Source organism: Delphinus delphis, chromosome 8 (genome assembly GCF_949987515.2).
Source record: "Delphinus delphis chromosome 8, mDelDel1.2, whole genome shotgun sequence".
Classification (NCBI taxonomy): domain Eukaryota; kingdom Metazoa; phylum Chordata; class Mammalia; order Artiodactyla; family Delphinidae; genus Delphinus; species Delphinus delphis.
This window is the reverse complement of record NC_082690.1, coordinates 56,237,343-56,255,100: the sequence shown is the minus strand read 5'-3', so window position 1 is coordinate 56,255,100 and position 17,758 is coordinate 56,237,343. Positions and strand designations below refer to the sequence as shown.

The window sequence follows — 17,758 nt, the reverse complement described above, 5'->3', positions numbered from 1 at the left end:
GGGAGGGTATGCCATCCCCAAACGTGCCACTTTGGCATGTGGGTTATTTTGAGCTGAAGGCAGTCAAGACCCAGCACTTAGGAAAAGCTTTTTACCTCTCCCTTAACGGCCTAAAACAATTTAGAGTGGGGGCCTGAACCAAGAAGACAGCTGTTACCAGAGACAAGTATTTCATCTGAGAGACATATCCGCATGGCAGCGCAAACATCTGCTCTTCTCACCTTTCTGTGAATTGCTTCCCCCTCTTTGAAGACCCAGACTCCTATCCCTTTCCTTAGCTCAGGATGGTAGATAAACCTCAATTGCCCGGTTGCCTTTGAGTCTCATATATTTTCAGAAATTTGTTTTTCTTCTATTAATCCGCCTTTTTATTATGGGGGTGGGACGTCTCAGCCAAGAACCTAGAAGGGTAGAAGGAAAATTAGTTTTCCTCCCCTACACCAGTTTTTTTAAACCAATTAAAATGTAGTAGAACATTTTGAAAATACAGCTAGTAATAAAAATCATTCCTAATCCCACTTCACACAGATACTCATATCTGCCTTTTTCACTAGGCACACGCTAAAAAATGGGATTATATTTACACATGCCGTTTTTTGTAACCTGCTTTTTTTCTCATAATACTATCTTATGACATTACTTTTCATGTCTATGAATATAGATCTAATGGTACTGATGCAGTTCAGGTGGCTTCCAAGCCCCTTTATATGTGAGAATGCTGAGATGAATTTTGAACGGGAGTTTGCAGCATCCTGTCACAGCGGGAGGCAGGGACAGCGGGCTCACCGCAGGGCATGCTGGGCCCTGTGCTGCTGGCTCAGGGAACCGAGAGGCCAGGGGCGGGGCCCGGGCCGGAAGGCGGGCCCGAGGGTGGGTCCGGGCCGGGTCAGGGCTGGTGTCCGCTGGTCCCTCCACTTCAAGCTCACTGGCGTGGCTAGAGTTGAGTGGAGTAGTGATCGAGCTGCGGAGGTTCATGGCTGGGATCTGCTCCTGGAGGGTAACTTTGGTTCCCCTCTGGCACTAAACTCGGTGGCACCGGCGGGCGGGCGTCCCCGCCGGGGAGAGTTGCAGACTAGGTTACGCGAGTGCCCAGAGCTTGCTAGACTTCAGACCTGCGGGCGCCCATGGCGCAGGTCAGTCATTTTGACAATGAGGCCCCCAGGCAGCCAGGAGGCTTGCGGAGGCGACCACCGTCAGGGATGGTGGTGGAGTGGCCCAAGGGGAGATTTAGGACATTTCTGGACCCCACAGTGTCTATTCTCCGTGTTCTTAATGAAATCTTTTAAAAATTAGGAAATAAGACATACACAAAAATAGAATAATATAATCAGTCTCTATGTACTCATTACCCAGCTTAGTCACATCTTAGTATTTTCCTATATTTGCTTCAGCTGTTTTGTTCTTTAGGCAATGAAGCATTAAATATACAGCTGAATGTCTCTGTGTAACCCTCCCTAATTGCATTTCCTTCTCTCCCTGTAGGTCGTTGCCATCTTGAATTTGGGGTTTATCAATTTATCAACTCAATGTGTGTTTTTATGCTTCTAGTACATACGTATTTATCCACAAAAATAGACGGCATGTTTTAATCTTTATATAAACGGTATTCTCCCGTAACTATTCCTGAATTTCCTTTCATCCCCCCTCAATATTTTTGAGATTCATTCAATATAACTGCTGTATAATATTTCATTTTGTGATTACACTCCAGTTCATTTAAACATCCCTCTGTTCAATAAATAATCACACAATGACCATTCTTGGACCTGCCTCCAAATACGCAGGTGTGATAATTTTTTAGGACATATTTCTAGGAGTGTACTTGTTGAATCATGGTGTACGCACAGCTTCACCTTTGCCAGACAGCGCTCCCCAGTGATCATAAATCATTTTACATTCCTACCAGCAGTGTATAAAAGTTCATATTGTTCTATGTGGTTGCCAAACTTGATTTACTTTAATAAAGCTTTAAAAAGTTTCTTTTTTAACCAAGTTCAAATTGCATCTCTTCTCTTTGCTCTCAATTATACCCTGTATGAATTATTTTGCCTCTCTAAGCCTGGGTTTTCTTATCTGTAAAATGGGGATAATGATACTTACCTTGCTATGATGAGTAGGAGGATTAAAGAAAATAATGCATATAAAAATGCATACGCAAATGCCTGGCTAGAATTTGATAGGTACTCCAAAAATAGTAGTGGGAGTAGGAGTAATAGTAGTAGTAATAATAACAATAATAATAATAAATGGTAAATTTGTATTGAGTTCTTGCTTTGTGTCAGGCGTTGTCCTAAGTGCTTGAAGCTCATTGTCTCAATTACTTGCAATAGCAACCATATGAGGTTGGTATAAGTATTAGCATAGTTTTTCAGGTGAGGCAGCCAAGGTGTATATAGTTCAAGCAAATTGCTCAGAGTCACAGAGATAGTAAAAGGTACTGCTGGATTCAAATCTCAGGTTTGTCAGAGAGTCTGGACTTTGAAACTGCAGACAACGGAGAATCACTGAAGGAGAATAATTCATTCATTTGCCTGACAGCGGTTTGTGCTACCCTATAAATAGTGATCATTATTATTATGTTGACGAGGCAGTGTAGAGAGGAGGAAGGAGAAAATGTTGGAGTTAGATGACCCACTTTGTGCCTGGCTCCGTGCTAGGCATTATGGATGCACTAGGGACCAAAACACTTTCCTTGAGGTTGCCTGGAGTCTGGTTCAGTGTTTCTCAAGACCTGGTTCCTGGACCATCTGCCTGTCAATGACCCTGGCTGCCTGTTCAACATGCAGATTCCCAACCCCCCCCCCTCCCCAGAGATTCTGATTCTGTAGGTTTCTGGAGAAACATTAGGAGCAGAGATTCTGACATTCACATAAGTTTGAGAGTCACTGATCTTGCTGGTGAGGAAGACAAGTAAACAGATGGCTACAATACAGAATGATAAGAGTTACAAAGGCAGGTCCTGGAAGAGTTTCTGGAGGAAGTCCGGTCTAAGCTGAGACCTGTCAGATAAGAAAAAGCCAAGGGGGCAGAAAGGAAAGGGTAGATTCAAGCTGAAGGGAAAATGAGAGAAGTGGCTCTTTTAGAGAAGAGAATTTTAAAGTATTTTAGTGTGACTGGAGTGCAGAATGAAGCAATGAGGCTGCAGAAGTGGGCAGAAAAGTCACAAAGGTCACAGAGCCTTGCTGGTCATGTCAGTGAGTTTGGACTACCCTACAGGGAGTGGGAAATTTATTTTTTTTGGGAGAGGGCATCGATAGTTTTGAATTTAAGAAAGAAACCTGTGGGGACTGCCCTGGTGGTCCAGTGGTTAAGACTGTGCTCCCAATGCAGGGGGCCCAGGTTCGATCCCTGGTCAGGGAACTAGATCCCGCATGCCACAACTAAAAGCCCGCATGCTGCAACTAAAAGATCCCGAACACTGAAAGGAAGATCCCGCAGGCAGCAACGAAGATCCCGCACGCAGCAACAAAGATCCCGAGTGCCGCAACAAAGACCCAGTGCAGCCAAATGAATAAATAAATATTAAAAAAAGAAAAAAAAGAAAGAACCCTGTGGTAGACACAATGTGAAGAATAGGCTGCAGGACTGGAATAGGGCAAGAATTTCCTCAGGGCAATCAGGAAGGGAACAGGCACTACTGACTAGGACTGAGACAATGGCAGGGAGAGAAGGTAGGAAGTGGACACATACCAGAATCCATACAGGTGATAACTGATTGGATACGGCTGGATGCGGATAGGAAGGAGTTAAGACTTTCTTTAGCAAACTGGGTCAATGGTTGTGAATTTCATCATAGTTAAAAAAAACACTGGAAGAGAAACCAGTGTGGAGGGAAAATGACAAGATCACTTTAGGACATACTGAATTTGAGATCCTTATGAAATACCCAAGTAGAGCCTTCCAGAAGATAGGTGGAAATCCTGCTAGTTACTCACTCACTATCCTCTCCCCCTTCTTCTCTCCTAACAGAAGCCAGCTTTGTTTGGGACAGTGAAGTGCCCAATTAAAACATTCACCCTCCTAGACTCTCTTGCCAGTCTTCCCAGACTCTCTGTGGTTGGTTATGAGATCCAGTTCTGACCAATAAGCTCTAAGTGGACATCCTCCAGCGGAGGTTCTGGAAAAGCTATTGTTTTCCTGATAACAACGTACAGGCCCAGGCGGCATTTGCCCTTCACCCTGTCCTTCCCGCTTCCTGCCTCAACAGGGTTGCGATGCTTGGACAAGATACAACCATTTTGTAACTTTGAGGATGAAGGCTTATGCTAAGGAAGGTAGAGGAGGGAGACAGAAGGATTTGGACATTTTGGAGCTGTTATATGGCCCTGGGCTGTTTACCATCTGAGAAAAATAAACCCTAATTTAGTTAAGCCATGGGGACTGGTTTTCTGTCACCTGCACAAAACATGATCTTAATTGATTCAAGGGCGAAAGCTCTGGAGACCGATCTGGGTTAGAGATAACGATTTAGGTCAGCATCTAGATGGTAACTGACAGTGTTTGGGTCGATACAAGAAAACCAGGCACCCAAAACGCACAAAAGTAAGAGATTCTTATGGGTTAAAGGACAGAGAGGGCTCAGTTTGTGGGCAATGTTGAAAGGCGGAATTCCTGTTCACAGGGCAAGTGTCTTTAGGTTACTTTTTTGTTGTTGATGTTTCCATAACCTCATTCAAAACAAAACAATCCATTTAGGGCTATTCAATTCATACTCAACCCACCTGAAATTTATTTTGTAACAACTTTCCAGGTGCTTAAGCAAGGGCTGATGACTCTGGTCATAAGTGTGGTGACTTACTTCCCAGGGTGTGGCATGTCTGGGGCTCGGGAGCTGACTTGGTAAACCTCAGCTGTCCTCTGTTTTTCCTGGAGCAAGTACCCCTGGAGTTCCTTCTGGGAAGGTTGGTGCGAGGGCTGCTGGCCCAGGACCTGTGTTGTAATTTAACCGGCCTGTGCTATCTTTTGTCAAGATTATTTGTCACAGAGTCCTAATTGATTAAGAAGCCAATCAGGCTAATTTTCCTGATTCCTCACTTCTCCCCACCTTGCCCCCAACAAAAAAAATCTCCAGGCCAGAAATCTATTCTCCCTAACCCATGGAAACATGTTATTCCCTCTCTTGAACACTTTTGTGGTCTCTAGGATAAAGCCCAAATGCCTTATTACAGCATATTAAGCCTCAATCTTTCCATCCTCCATCCCTGATAATTGCTTCTCTGCACACATGGGCAGCCACCCTGAATGTCTCATTCTGCCCACATTCCTCTTGCCCTTTCAAGCCCTTGCAGGCTGTTTTCTTGCCCAATAATGCTTCCTCCATCTCCTGCACTGACTGCCTACCCACACATACTCATTGCAACCAGATTCATTTGCTGGTCTTCCAGCAGCCAGGAGTAGCTGGAAATCCAGGAGCAGTCCACTTCCTACTTCTCCCTCAGTCCCTCTGCCCCCCAGCCCCAGTCTCTCTCCAACTCCTGTTGATTCTATCCCCTAAACATCTGTAAATGTGTCCCTTCCTCTCTGTCACTCCTGATACTAACCAAATCACTGCAAGTCTCTTTAGGAGCCTCCATGTCTTCAGTCTTTCCCAATTCAATCAATCCATCCTCCCCTCTGCACATTTACCCAGGTCGATCTCTTCCTTAAAGCCCTCTAGGTCCCTAAGGGAATCGTCCCTGCAGAACTCTCAAGCCTCATTTTCTACGTTCCAGGAGTTGAGAAAATTCAAATCCAGTGTTGTCCACAGTCCTCTCTGTCCTGCACAGCCCCTCTTCTGAGCTCCTGCAGGACCAGCCTGGCACAGTACTTAAGAACATGGCCACTGGCACCAGAGTGCCTAGATTCCAGCCTCTGCTCAGCCACTATTAGCTGGGTGCTCTTGGGTGAAACCTCACCGTGTCAGTTTCATTACCAGTAAATGAGAGCTAAAGGTAACCCTCATTCATGGGGTTGTTAGATCTTAGAAGGTAATGTTGAAAAGTACTCAGAACAGGGTCAGGAACAGAGTAAACATTACATAAGTGTTAAGTATTATAATTGTTTGTTACACCTCATTTCTATGCTTGAAATGTGTCTATTTTGTCCTCTTCTATTGTCTAGAATAGTGCCAGAGACACTGGCAGCAGATGGCTGTGGCTAGAGTATGGGAGTGGGGGACAGACTGTGAGAGGAAATAACAGGGAGACTAGGGGCCAAGGAAGTTTAGCTACCTCAAGGAATGTGAAATTGGCTTTTTGTTTTCTGTAATCCAAGTTTCATCTTAGTTTAGAAACAGGTCTTATGGGAAAATCAGGCCCAAATGTTCCCCAGTATCTTCCCTGTGCCTAGTGGACAGTATGATTCCCTGTGCTTCACCAAGGACGCTTTCTCCTCCCTTCAGAGTAATAATACCACAATACCCTGAGATGTACTGATCTCATTCCATTTCCAGGTACTGTATTTAGCAATTAGTTTTTGAATTTAATCTAAACATGAAGTGGGTACTACTGCTTCGCCATTTTATAGATGGGGAAACCTTAGAGAGGTTAAATTACAGCTTATTAAGAGGTGAGTTTGGGATACAAGGTCATGTTTGCCACTTTCCAAAGCCAATACCCTTAATGCTATTCAGGTTGCTTCATAAAAGTGGATTTGTCACTTAATCTGAAAAATATCTTCAGATTTGCTCACATGCTAGACCCAGTTCTGGGCACTGGGAACATAAATTGAATATAGGAGCTCCTTTCTCTCCAGGAACTCATAGCTGCCTTGTGGGTACAAACTAGTCAGCAGGCAATGAAGCCAAGTGTGGGAAACGCACAGGGACCTAGAAAGCAAGGGGAGGGAAGCATTAACTCTGCCTGAATAGTGGGGCTTGGGGTCCAGCCATAGAAGTGGCAGTTAAGTCTCAAAGTTTGGGATTGGGAGTGATGATCACACTAATGATGTTTCTGGAAACAAAAGCATCGGCAGGTGCATAAAACATTTATTCTTTAATGCTTATCATGTACTGTAAGTGACAACGGGAAGCTCCAAAATGATCTGTATTATTTTATTCTATTTTAACAAAACAATACATGTCTATGGCTTAAGAAAACATACACACATGGGCTCCCCTGGTGGCGCAGTGGTTGAGAGTCCACCTGCCGATGCAGGGGACACAGGTTCGTGCCCCGGTCTGGGAAGATCCCACATGCCGCGGAGCAGCTGGGCCCGTGAGCCATGGCCACTGAGCCTGCGTGTCCAGAGCCTGTGCTCTGCAATGGGAGAGGCCACAACAGTGAGAGGCCCACGTACCGCAAAACAAACAAAAAAACATACACACACACAGAAAAATGTTTGACCAGTTATATACCAAAATATCAGTATTATCAGTGGTTACTACCAAGTGATGAAATTTCAAGTGATTCTTTATATATACATTTTTTAAATTGTGGATTATATTTTTATTTGTATAAATACATTTTATATTATGAAACATAATTTTATTGTAGAAATGTAAATTGGTACAACCACTTTAGAAAACTATTTGGTGTTATCTAATAAATTTGAAGATGCAAAGACACTTCCATTCACAGGTAACATGTTAAAATTTGCACACGTCTATCAGATTTGTAAAAATGAAGGTTCAGGGTAGAATTGGTTATAATAGCGAAAATGGGAAACAACTTATATCCATCTCAGGAAAATGGATAAATCCACTGTGGCTGTCATACAAGAGAAGACTTTTTTTATTTTTAATTAAAATTTTTTTTTTTTTGGGCCACACTGCTTGCGGGATCTTAATTCCCCGACCAGGGATCGAACCCTGGCCCACAGCAGTAAAAGCACAGTGTCCTAACCACTGGACCACCAGGGAATTCCCCAGAAGACTTATTATAAAAGACTAAAAATGAAGAAACTACAGATTTATGGCATAACATGGATGACTCTTAAAAGAATAATGTGGAGCTTAAAAAAGCAAATCTCGGAAGAATATTTATTATATGAGTCCACTTTTATAAAATTCAAAAACATACAAAATTTATGCTCAGGGATACATTCATGTGATAAAAGTATATAGAAAAGTAAAGGAATGATAAAAACAAAATTCAGGAAGGTGGTTGCTTCTGGAAGGAGGAAAGTGATGAGATTGGAGAAGGACACACAAGGGCTTAAGGAATCAAGTTCTATCCCTTAAGCTGGGTGGTGGCTATATCAAGATTCACTTCATTATTATTCTTGATACTTTATATATAAGTGATATATTATTTTATATATCATGTATTTCATAATAAAACTTTCCCTTATCTATATTGTTAATTTTTTCATAATGAATGTGTATTGCTTGTTATATTAAACAGAAAGTAAATAACAAATGTAGTAACACTTTAAAAATTCTTCTTCTCTTGTACCTTTTCCATCCTTGTCTTTTTATGTCATTCATTCACCACATATTCATTGAGGACTTAATCTGTATCAAACTGTATGTTGGGGATACAGTGGTGTTACATGGTGCCTGTACTCGTGGAGCTTACCTTCATGTGTGCCCTCCATATCCCTATAAAATTCTCAGAGTTAGGCTTCATTCTCAATATTTTACAAATTCATTAGCAATTTTTCTTAACATAGCTGTTAAGCACCCATGCTCTGAAGCTAGAATGCCTAAATTCAAATCCTGGCTCTGCTGCCAACTAGTCATGTATATTCAGGCAAGTTACTCAACCTCCTTGTACTTTAATGTCCCTAACTATGAGATGGGGAAAAGAACAGTATCTAAATACCTCATAGGGTTGTTGTAAGATTTAACTAAGTTAATGTAAATAAAGGACTCAGAACAGGGCCTGGCCCATGGTTAAATGTTTAATAAATGTTACCTTATTATTATTATTGTTCTATGACTATTCCCTGAGCACCAATTCTGTGTCAGGCCTAAGTGAGGGACTGGAGGGAGATACGGAGGTAGAATGCGACAGGGGCTGGAGACCAACTCCTAAACAGACTACTGTGAGGGGTGAGAAGGGCTATGGTGGAAGGAAACCCAAGGGCTGCAGGAACATAGAGAGGCCCCAACCCAGGCTGGCTGTCAGAAGACTCTTCCCAGAGAGGCTTGGGGCTCTGTCCCCAGGTTGCAGTCTATTGTATTTGGGTGATGCTCTAATATCCCCTATGAACGGGGGCTAGGAAGTGTTGATAGGCTGCCATGACTGTGCCTCACTGTTAGAGAGGCCAAGAGGTAACTTGTAGATCATAAGGTCGTTTAATCTGTGGTGAGCCTACACACGCAGTCTTGGTGGATTCAAATTTTCCTTTGCAGTTATGAAGTGATGGCGCAATGTATCGCATGTGGAAAAAATGGATTACAGCTGGGATTTCTTTAGTTGTTTTGGGAACTAGTAGAAAGGGTTTCCAGTAGGAATCTGGTTCAAAGCTTTCAAATTCGGGTTCTCATTTGTTAGTTGAAAAATAAATATAGGCTTTGGAAATAACCTAAAAACCTAGAAGTAAGGGAGTAGTAACATGGATATTTAATAATTAAGTAAATGGTGGTTTATCTATAAAATTGAATATAACTATTAATACATTTACAAGGATTTTTTAATAGCATGAGAAATGTTTATGAAAAAATATGCTGTACTAAGGCATTATTAGCTCTATCATGTGAAAAAGAATCCATAGATAAAATGCTTGAAGAAAATATACCTAAAGGTTGACAATGGTTATTGCTAGTTGGTGAGATTATAGGTGATTTCCTTTATTTTTTACACTTTTTTGGATATTTTCTAATTTTTCCAACATGAGAATGTATTTTAAAGAAAGCTTTATTAAGACATAACTCACATACCACACAGTTCCACTATTTAGAACATTTAGTGTACAATTTAAAGTACACAATTCAGACTTCCCTGGTGGCACAGTGGTTAAGAATCCGCCTGCCAATGCAGGGGACATGGGTTTGAGCCCTGGTCCCGGAAGATTGCACATGCCATGGAGCAACTAAGCCCGTGAGCTGCAACTACTGAGCCCATGAGCCACAACTACTGAGCCCACGTGCCACAACTACTGAAGCTTGCATGTCTAGAGCCCGTGCTCCGCAACAAGAGAAGCAACCACAATGAGAAGCCCCCGCACCAAGACCGCAACTAGAGAAAGCCCATGCACAGCAACAAAGACCCAAAACAGCCAAAAATAAAAATTAATTAATTAATTAAAAAAAAGTATACAATTCATTTTTTTTGTTGTTGCATATTTACAGAGTTGTGCAACCATTACCACAAACTAATCTTAGAACACTTTCATCATCCCCGAAGAAACCAGTGTGTGCCCACTAGCAGCCACTCTGCATTCCTATTCCCTCTCTCAGCCAACAACTGATTTATTTTCTATTCTATAGATTTGCCTGCTCTGGATGTTTTGTATAAACAAAATCATACAATACGTACCCTTTAGTGTTTGACTTCTTTGATGCAGCATAGTTTTCTAGGCTCATCCACATCGTAACATGTATCAGTATTTCATTTCTTTTTATTGCCAAATAATATTCCATTGTATGGATATTCCACATTTTATTAATTCATTTATCAGTTGATGGAATTTGCTTTGTTTCCACTCTTTGGCTATTGAGAGTAATGCTGCTATGAACATCCTTGTACAATTTTTTGTGGACATATGTTTCAAGTCTTTTGAAGTAGAATTTTATATATATATATGTATACCTAAAAGTAGAATTGTTAGGTCATATGGTAACTCCACTTAGCATTTTAAGGTACTGTTTTTCAAAGTGGCTGCATCATTTTACATACCATCCATGTATGAGTGTTCTAATTTCTCCATATCTTTGTTAACAATTGTTAGTTTGTCTATTTATTTATTTATTTGGCTGCACCTGGTCTTAGTTGCAGCACGCAGGATCTTCATTGCGGCATGGGGAATCTTCACTTGCGGCATGTGGGAACTTTAGTTGTGGCATGTGAACTCTTAGTTGCGGCATGTGGGAACTAGTTCCCTGACCAGGGATCAAACCGGGGGCCCCTGCATTGGGAGTGCAGAGCCTTAGCCACTGGACCACGAGGGAAGTCCCATATTGTTTGTCTTTTTGATTATAGCCATCTTAGTGTGTGTGAAGTAGCATCTGATGGTGGGTTATTTTTTTGAATTTTAATTATTTTTTATACAGCAGGTTCTTATTAGTTGTCTATTTTATACATATTAGTGTATATATGTCAATCTCAATCTCCCAATTCATCCCCCCCACCACTTTCCCCCCTTGGTGTCCATACGTTTGTTCTCTACATCTGTGTCTCTATTTCTGCCTTGTAAACCGGTCCATCTGTACCATTTTTCTAGATTTCACATATATGCGTTAATATACAATATTTGTTTTTCTCTTTCTGACTTACTTCATTCTGTATGACAGTCTCTAGGTCCATCCACATCTCTGATTGTGGTTTCGATTTGCATTTCTATTATGGCAAATATGAACATCTTTTCATGTGATTGTAGGTCACTTGTATATCTTGCTTGGGGAAATGTCTATTCAGTTGCTTTCCCCATTTTTTTGGGTTATTTTTCTTTTTTTGAGTCATAGGAGTTCTTTATATATTCAGAATATGTCTCTTATCAGATATATGATTTGCAAATGTTTTCTCCTATTTTTGGTATCATTTGTATCAAAAGTTTTAAATTTTGTTGAAGTCCAGTTCATCTACTTTTTCTTTTGTCACCTGTGTTTTTGGTATTTTATAAAAGAAACTATTGTCTAACCCTAGGTTACACAATAGATTTACTTTTATATAAACTTCTAAGAGTTTATAGTTTTAGCTCGTACATGTAAGTCTATGATCCATTTTGAGTTAAATTTTGTTTATTATGGCAGGAAGCAATCTAATTTACTTCTTTTGCACATTGATATCCAGTTGTCACAGCACCAGTTGTTGAAAAGACTATTCGTTCCCTTGGCATCCTTGTTGAGAATCAACTCACCATAAATTTACAGTTTTTATTTCTCGAGTCTCAATTCTATTCCATTGATCTACATGTTTATCCTTATGCCAGTACTATACTGTCTTGATTAGTGTAGGTTTGTATTAAGTGTTGAAATCGGGAAGTGTAAGTCCTCCAATTTTGTTCTTTTTCGAGATAGCTTTGGCTATTCTGGGTTCCTTACATTTCCATGCATTGCATTTATACTGGCGGGGGGTAGTTTTTTAGAAAAGAGAGAAAGGAGGACAGACATTGCTGAAGGACCTATGAAATACATTTGTGTTTTCTGAGTGATACTACTGCAGTGCACCTTTTGCCTTGGTGAGAAAAATTAATTTTCCTCCTCTAAATTTTGTCCTGGTCCTGGTAGGTCCCACCTCCCTGTAACTGTTGATGTGACAAGGTATTAATTTAGCCAAGACCTCATCCCCTGCTTTGAGTCATTTGGCTGAGTTAGGGGTTCTTTCCACATAAGGGCTCCCGCAAAACCTTAATTTTTGCTTTACTCCTAGCAAGTATTATCACAGTCTACAGTTGTGCTCTCTACAGTTTTTATTGCACTCTCATCAGCAATCACTTTTAGTATGTATTTCTGCATATTCATTATGAGTATACAAATATATGTATATTTATTCATTTATAAATTATATACACTTATGATTAATATATTAAGAATACACGAGACAGAAATTTTAGAGGACAAGATAAAAAATGACTAGAAATAGAAGTTTTCCCACACCTCAATTTTATTAATCTCTCCGGAGACTGCCATCTTGGATCTTTACTGTTGACCTCCATGTGTTCCTAGCACTCAGCCAAAGGCAGGGTACATAGCAGAAGCTCAATGTCTGCTGTTCAAAAGAAAAATTTCGATATCCCACTATTTCTATCAAAACACAGCCTCTATTCCTAGGATTTGCACCCTGCAAGTAAAGGTTCTGCCTCTGTCATCCGGTAGGGTCACTTTGTAGAGAGGCTGTGTGGGTGCCTCATCTCTCCTTGTTTTTTTTTTTTTACCTTCAATTACACCTTAATTGACTTATTTCTTTAGAAAATAGCAGTTGTGTCATCCTTAACTATACTCTTCATTTCAAACTGCTTGGTCAGGCGGAGTTCTGGGTGTTAGGACCACAAAGAAGGGAAATCAAACTTTCAGATCAGGATGTATCTATCACTGGAGGATGTGAACAAAGGTCAAGGGAGCTCTTGGGGGTGAGAGTCAGGGAGGGTTTCAGGAAGTTGGATTCTAAAGGACCAGTGGAAATTAGCTAAATGGAGAAGAGAGGAAGGCAGGCAGTCCCAGCTGAACTGCAGGAGCAAAGGCAGGAAGATGGGAGTGGACCCTAAACATTCTGAGCTAGGGAAGAATTTGGTGTAACTGAACACAAGGGGCAGGGGGCGGTTGCATTTGTGTTTTAAAAAGATCCTTCCAGCAGCTCTGTGAAGTATTAAGGTCTTGAGGCTGGTAGTAGGGGAGGCTGTTGGTTGCCTTAAGAGTAGGACACAATTATAGATTGCTAGAAGGTAGAAACTTCTGAGCTTGGAAGCCCAAACGGAAGCAGGTAAACTCTGCTTTAGTGCTCTGGCTGCACTGCTTTTTAGGATCCCAAAGTCCCCCCCATCCCCCTTCTTTTTGCTCGGTCCAGGGTTTGTTGCCCTTTCCCTTTGTTCCCAGGTGACACTTATACCTTTATCAGAAAATTATTATTTTCTGGGAGTCCCCAGTGGGGCTGGGAGTATTCGGTTTCTGAGCTCCTTTTCAGGCCTGCGGCCGAAGAAAGACACTGTGGTGCCTCTCTGCACTGGTTTCATCAAGCCAGGGCTTGATTGAAGACTTCATCCCACCCCCGCCGCAGTAAAATCAACCCCACCCCCCCCCCCACCCCCGCCCCGCCGCACACACACTGAAGCTCAAGCATCCAGATAGAAAACAGCCTCGGGGATGTCAGGAACGCCCAACCCACAGTCAAGGGCGTGTCGAGGCGGGGCCGGTGGCCCAGCTCACACCCCTTCCCTGGGAAGGAGGGGGCAGGGCAGTCCCGGCGCCCTCCGGCTGGGCCCTGCGCCGGCCGCGGTGGGCGGGGTCTCCGGCCGGGCGGGTCTCTGACGGCACCGGGCCCCGCCCCTCGGGGAGGGAGAGCGGGTGGAGCGCGAGGTTAGCGCGCCAGCAGGGCCAGAGCCGGCCTGGGAATCCGCGGAACCAAGCGCAACGAGCGGAGCGCCTGGGCGGCGGCGGCGACGCACGCTATGGCTCCGGCCGGAGACCGCGAGGGCTACTGGGGCCCCACGACCTCCACGCTGGACTGGTGCGAGGAGAACTACACGGTGACCTGGTACATCGCCGAGTTCTGTGAGTGCGGGTGCCGGCCTGAGGCGGGAGCGAGGGAGGGAGGGCGCCGGTCTGAAGGGGAGACGCCGCGTGAGGAAGGGACAGGGTGGACCTGGCCGCCGGGGGAGGCACGGGGCCTGGCCGGGGGAGGTGGCGTGGGGAGACCGGGCCAGGGGACAGGAACGGGAATGCTGCGGAGGAAGGCAGCAGCTAGGGGAATCCAGTGTGGCGGGCGAGGAGGGCCGGTCTGGACGGGTTGAGGGGGGCCTCGAGGTTGGGGGGCGGAAGAGATGTGGAGAGCCCCTGCTGGACCTTAGGGGAAGCCTGAGGGGCAGGGTTGGGAATGGGGATTTCGCTGCCTGAGGGGCAAGTAGGGGCAGCCCGAGTAGAGCTTGGGACAGTGGGGGACTCCGCTAATTTGAATGAGGGCCCGGGACACCTGCTTCTACTGTTGCTGCCACCACCTTCATCGCAAGGGCACAGGAGAAGGGAACAGGTCCTAGCTCAGTCTTCCCCCAAATACGTGAAAACGCGGTCTTTCCCTTCCTCGTTCTCTGTTCCTGTGAGTCCTTCTTCGGTCACCTCCAGGGAACGGTTTTCCCGCTCTCAGATACCGACCCCCAACCCTTACCCCCCAGCCCAGTCTCACCCAGGGTATCTTCGGGTACCAGCTATCACCTCCTTTCTGAGTACGATCATTCAGCTGTCTCCTTGCACCAGGAGTAGAAGGCAGCATCTAGTCTGTACCTTCCGGCTCGTGCCAGGTTCCTAAGAGCACAAGGGATCAAGTCCCTACTCCACTCTGCCTCCTCTCCGACTACCTGACGAAGGTTAAGGTTCTTCTGAGGACGCTACTTGCACTGATTACACCTTCTGAGGACTTGGGGAAGAATCCTCCTCCAGCTGCTGCCCCTGAATGGCCCCTTGGGTGCTGTGTGTGTGTGTGTATTTCCCCAGATGATTGTTCCTTCCAGGCTAGGAACAGGAAAAATCTGCCACTTCTTTTTCTGTAGTTTACTGTGGTCAAGTTTTGAGAGCACAGCATTTGATCCTTCTTCAGGTACCTGCTTCTGGCAAGGTACAGAGGATATTTTTTGACTCACTATTACTGCCTTCTTTTAATTGGCTCAACTTTCTCAGGACATGAAGCAAAACTCCTTTTTAGCTAACCTTCCCATTGTTGGGTCTTTGTCCCAGGCAGGTGTTTGGCTTTGTAGGAAAGAGGCAAGACTTTCATGCCAGCTGATCCTACTTTATTGCATTCCCAGTAATTGGCTAGGATTAAAAAAAAAAAGAGAACTCTTTTGGTAGTTTTTAAGACTTTCAGTACTATTCCCTTTAAACTGTGATTTAGGCTGAGAGTTACTTTTCCTGAACTACTAGCTTAAATTAATAATTTTTATATGATAATGGATGAATATGGGCAAAGGAGTACATTCGTAGTATAATTACTCGGCAGCTCAAATGTTGGCAAAGGAAGTGCTTTATCAGTTTGCTGTTAGATCACGTTGGCAAACCCATACATGGTCCAGAGGAGGACCACGAGAGAAGGGACTTAAAATAGTGCTTTCTGAACTAGAAATTTGTAATGTGGAAGAGTGAATGAAACTCAGGGTTCTTAAAATGTTGAATGGGCTGTGATATAGAGCAGTTAAGCTTTCTGTATTTCTCTAGAATGTGGAATTAGAGCCTATGGGTGGAAACTGCCTGTAAGGGGAGAGATTTTGCTTCAACGTAGGGAAAATTTTAAAGTTATAATCGTTGAATGGGTTGATTTGAGAGGTAGAGGGCTTGCTGTCACTGAAAGTGTTCAAACAGACCTTGCTCAACTAACTCACATGGATATTTTAGGGGGAATTAATTGTTTGGTAGAGAAAAGGGGTTGGCTTTAGTTGGCCTTTAGGTCCTTCGCAGCTTTATGGGTCAATATAGGTAATAATGACTCTTAGTTTAGAATGAAGGATTAGAATCAAAAGAGAAAACTGGAATTAGAGTCAAGAGAAAACTGACAGTTAAGTCATGTGAGTTATGAGACAGCAAGATACTACTGTTCTGACAGATAGCTCTGAGAAATGGGAAATGGCTTTAGTTCTTAACGACCTCAGAAGAGGAAACTCTGAGCAGCCGGCAGGGAGGGTTTTGACATAGGAATCAGGGGTTGCAAGAACAGGATGAGTGAGTGTTGGCAGCCCTTTGCACTTGTACCTTGGGAGAAAATGATCTGGAGGAGGTTGAGGTCAACCTTCTCAGCCAGCAAGTGGTGTGTGTCTATCATATCTTTGAGTAAGAGACTTGATCTTTGAAAAATAGGCTGATTAATAATGTGTTTAAAACAAATTCAACTTTATCATCATTATAATATTTACAATAATGATAGAAATATTCATAATAATAATAATGGTGATAATAGCTATATCTAAGTGCTTACTATGTACCACACTTTGCTAAGCACTTCATATATCTTATCTTTTTCGATATTTACCATAATTCCAAAAAGAAGGCATTATTATCCTTATTTCACAGATTAGGAAATTGAAACTCTAACAAATAATTTATCTAAGGTTGCAAAAAGTGGGGTAGAGGTAGTATTCAAGTTGAGGTCTGACTCTAAAGCTGCTATACCATATTACTTCCATCACACATTCATTGTTTTGCCCCTGCCTGCAGGGGATGAAGACAAGCATGACTAATATACTATCACAGATGACAAACTGCATAACTATTCAGGAAGCCTATCTTTCAGCATTGGGGTGTGTGTGTTTTGGGTAATCTAAGGACAAGTTTGGGGAGTTGCATGTAAAGATGGCAACAGTTCTCAGTCACTGAAAAACCTGAAATGCTGTCTTCTTAACGTCATCCAAGATGAGCTCATATTCCTTTTTTGCTTGGGTGGATTGTAAGAATGAGGGGAAAAGGTAGCCAGTTTCTCTTCAGTTGTGAAAGACTAAGTGCCTTGATGTGCCAGAAGTTACAGGTACTTTGCATGGTAGTATGGGACAATACAAATGACCATGCAAGTTAAAACCTGGCAAAGAAATCTTCATAATCAATGAGAAAAGTTATGAGTATTCCATGACCTTTACACATTTTTGTCAAACATTGTAAATCCTCTTATTGTTAGTCATAAATATATGGAGAAATGAAAAAAATCTTAAAACTAATATTTATTTAGTACACTGTAATTTAAAACATTAAAAACATTGAGAATTAAAATGTGTTATTTCTTTGTAGAAGAACTTATCTAGAGTACTTTGAGTAGTACTTGCCTTCTTGTCATATAACCTATGATATGGAATGAGTATTTTTTTCTATGCCTTGGTGGATTGTCATGCTCCTTTCTAACTTTGGATCAGGTTCCAACATTTCATTCTTTGCACTTTCAATAATGTGAAATATTTCTGAGAGTTCCTTTAATGCAGAGTTTTTGCTGGTTCACTTCTGTTCCATCTTCATCCTTTTCTCACAATCACTTTCTTCATTTGTGTCGGT

The 17,758-nt window shown here is 42.7% G+C and overlaps 1 protein-coding gene and 1 non-coding gene across 2 annotated transcripts in view; one reads left to right on the top strand and one right to left on the bottom strand.

Annotated features, from left to right (window-relative positions):
* Positions 1-7,764: 7,764 nt before the first annotated feature.
* On the bottom strand, positions 7,765-7,837 carry TRNAK-UUU (transfer RNA lysine (anticodon UUU)). The gene has a single exon. It is a non-coding gene; the product is annotated as a tRNA-Lys (tRNA).
* Positions 7,838-14,125: 6,288 nt separating this feature from the next.
* ACER3 (alkaline ceramidase 3) overlaps positions 14,126-17,758 on the top strand; it is a 183,372-nt gene continuing 179,739 nt past the window's right edge. The window contains exon 1 of the mRNA XM_060018226.1: positions 14,126-14,290. Coding sequence (XP_059874209.1) covers positions 14,188-14,290 — 103 coding nt within the window. The 5' untranslated portion in view covers positions 14,126-14,187. The remainder of the gene's footprint in view (positions 14,291-17,758) is intronic.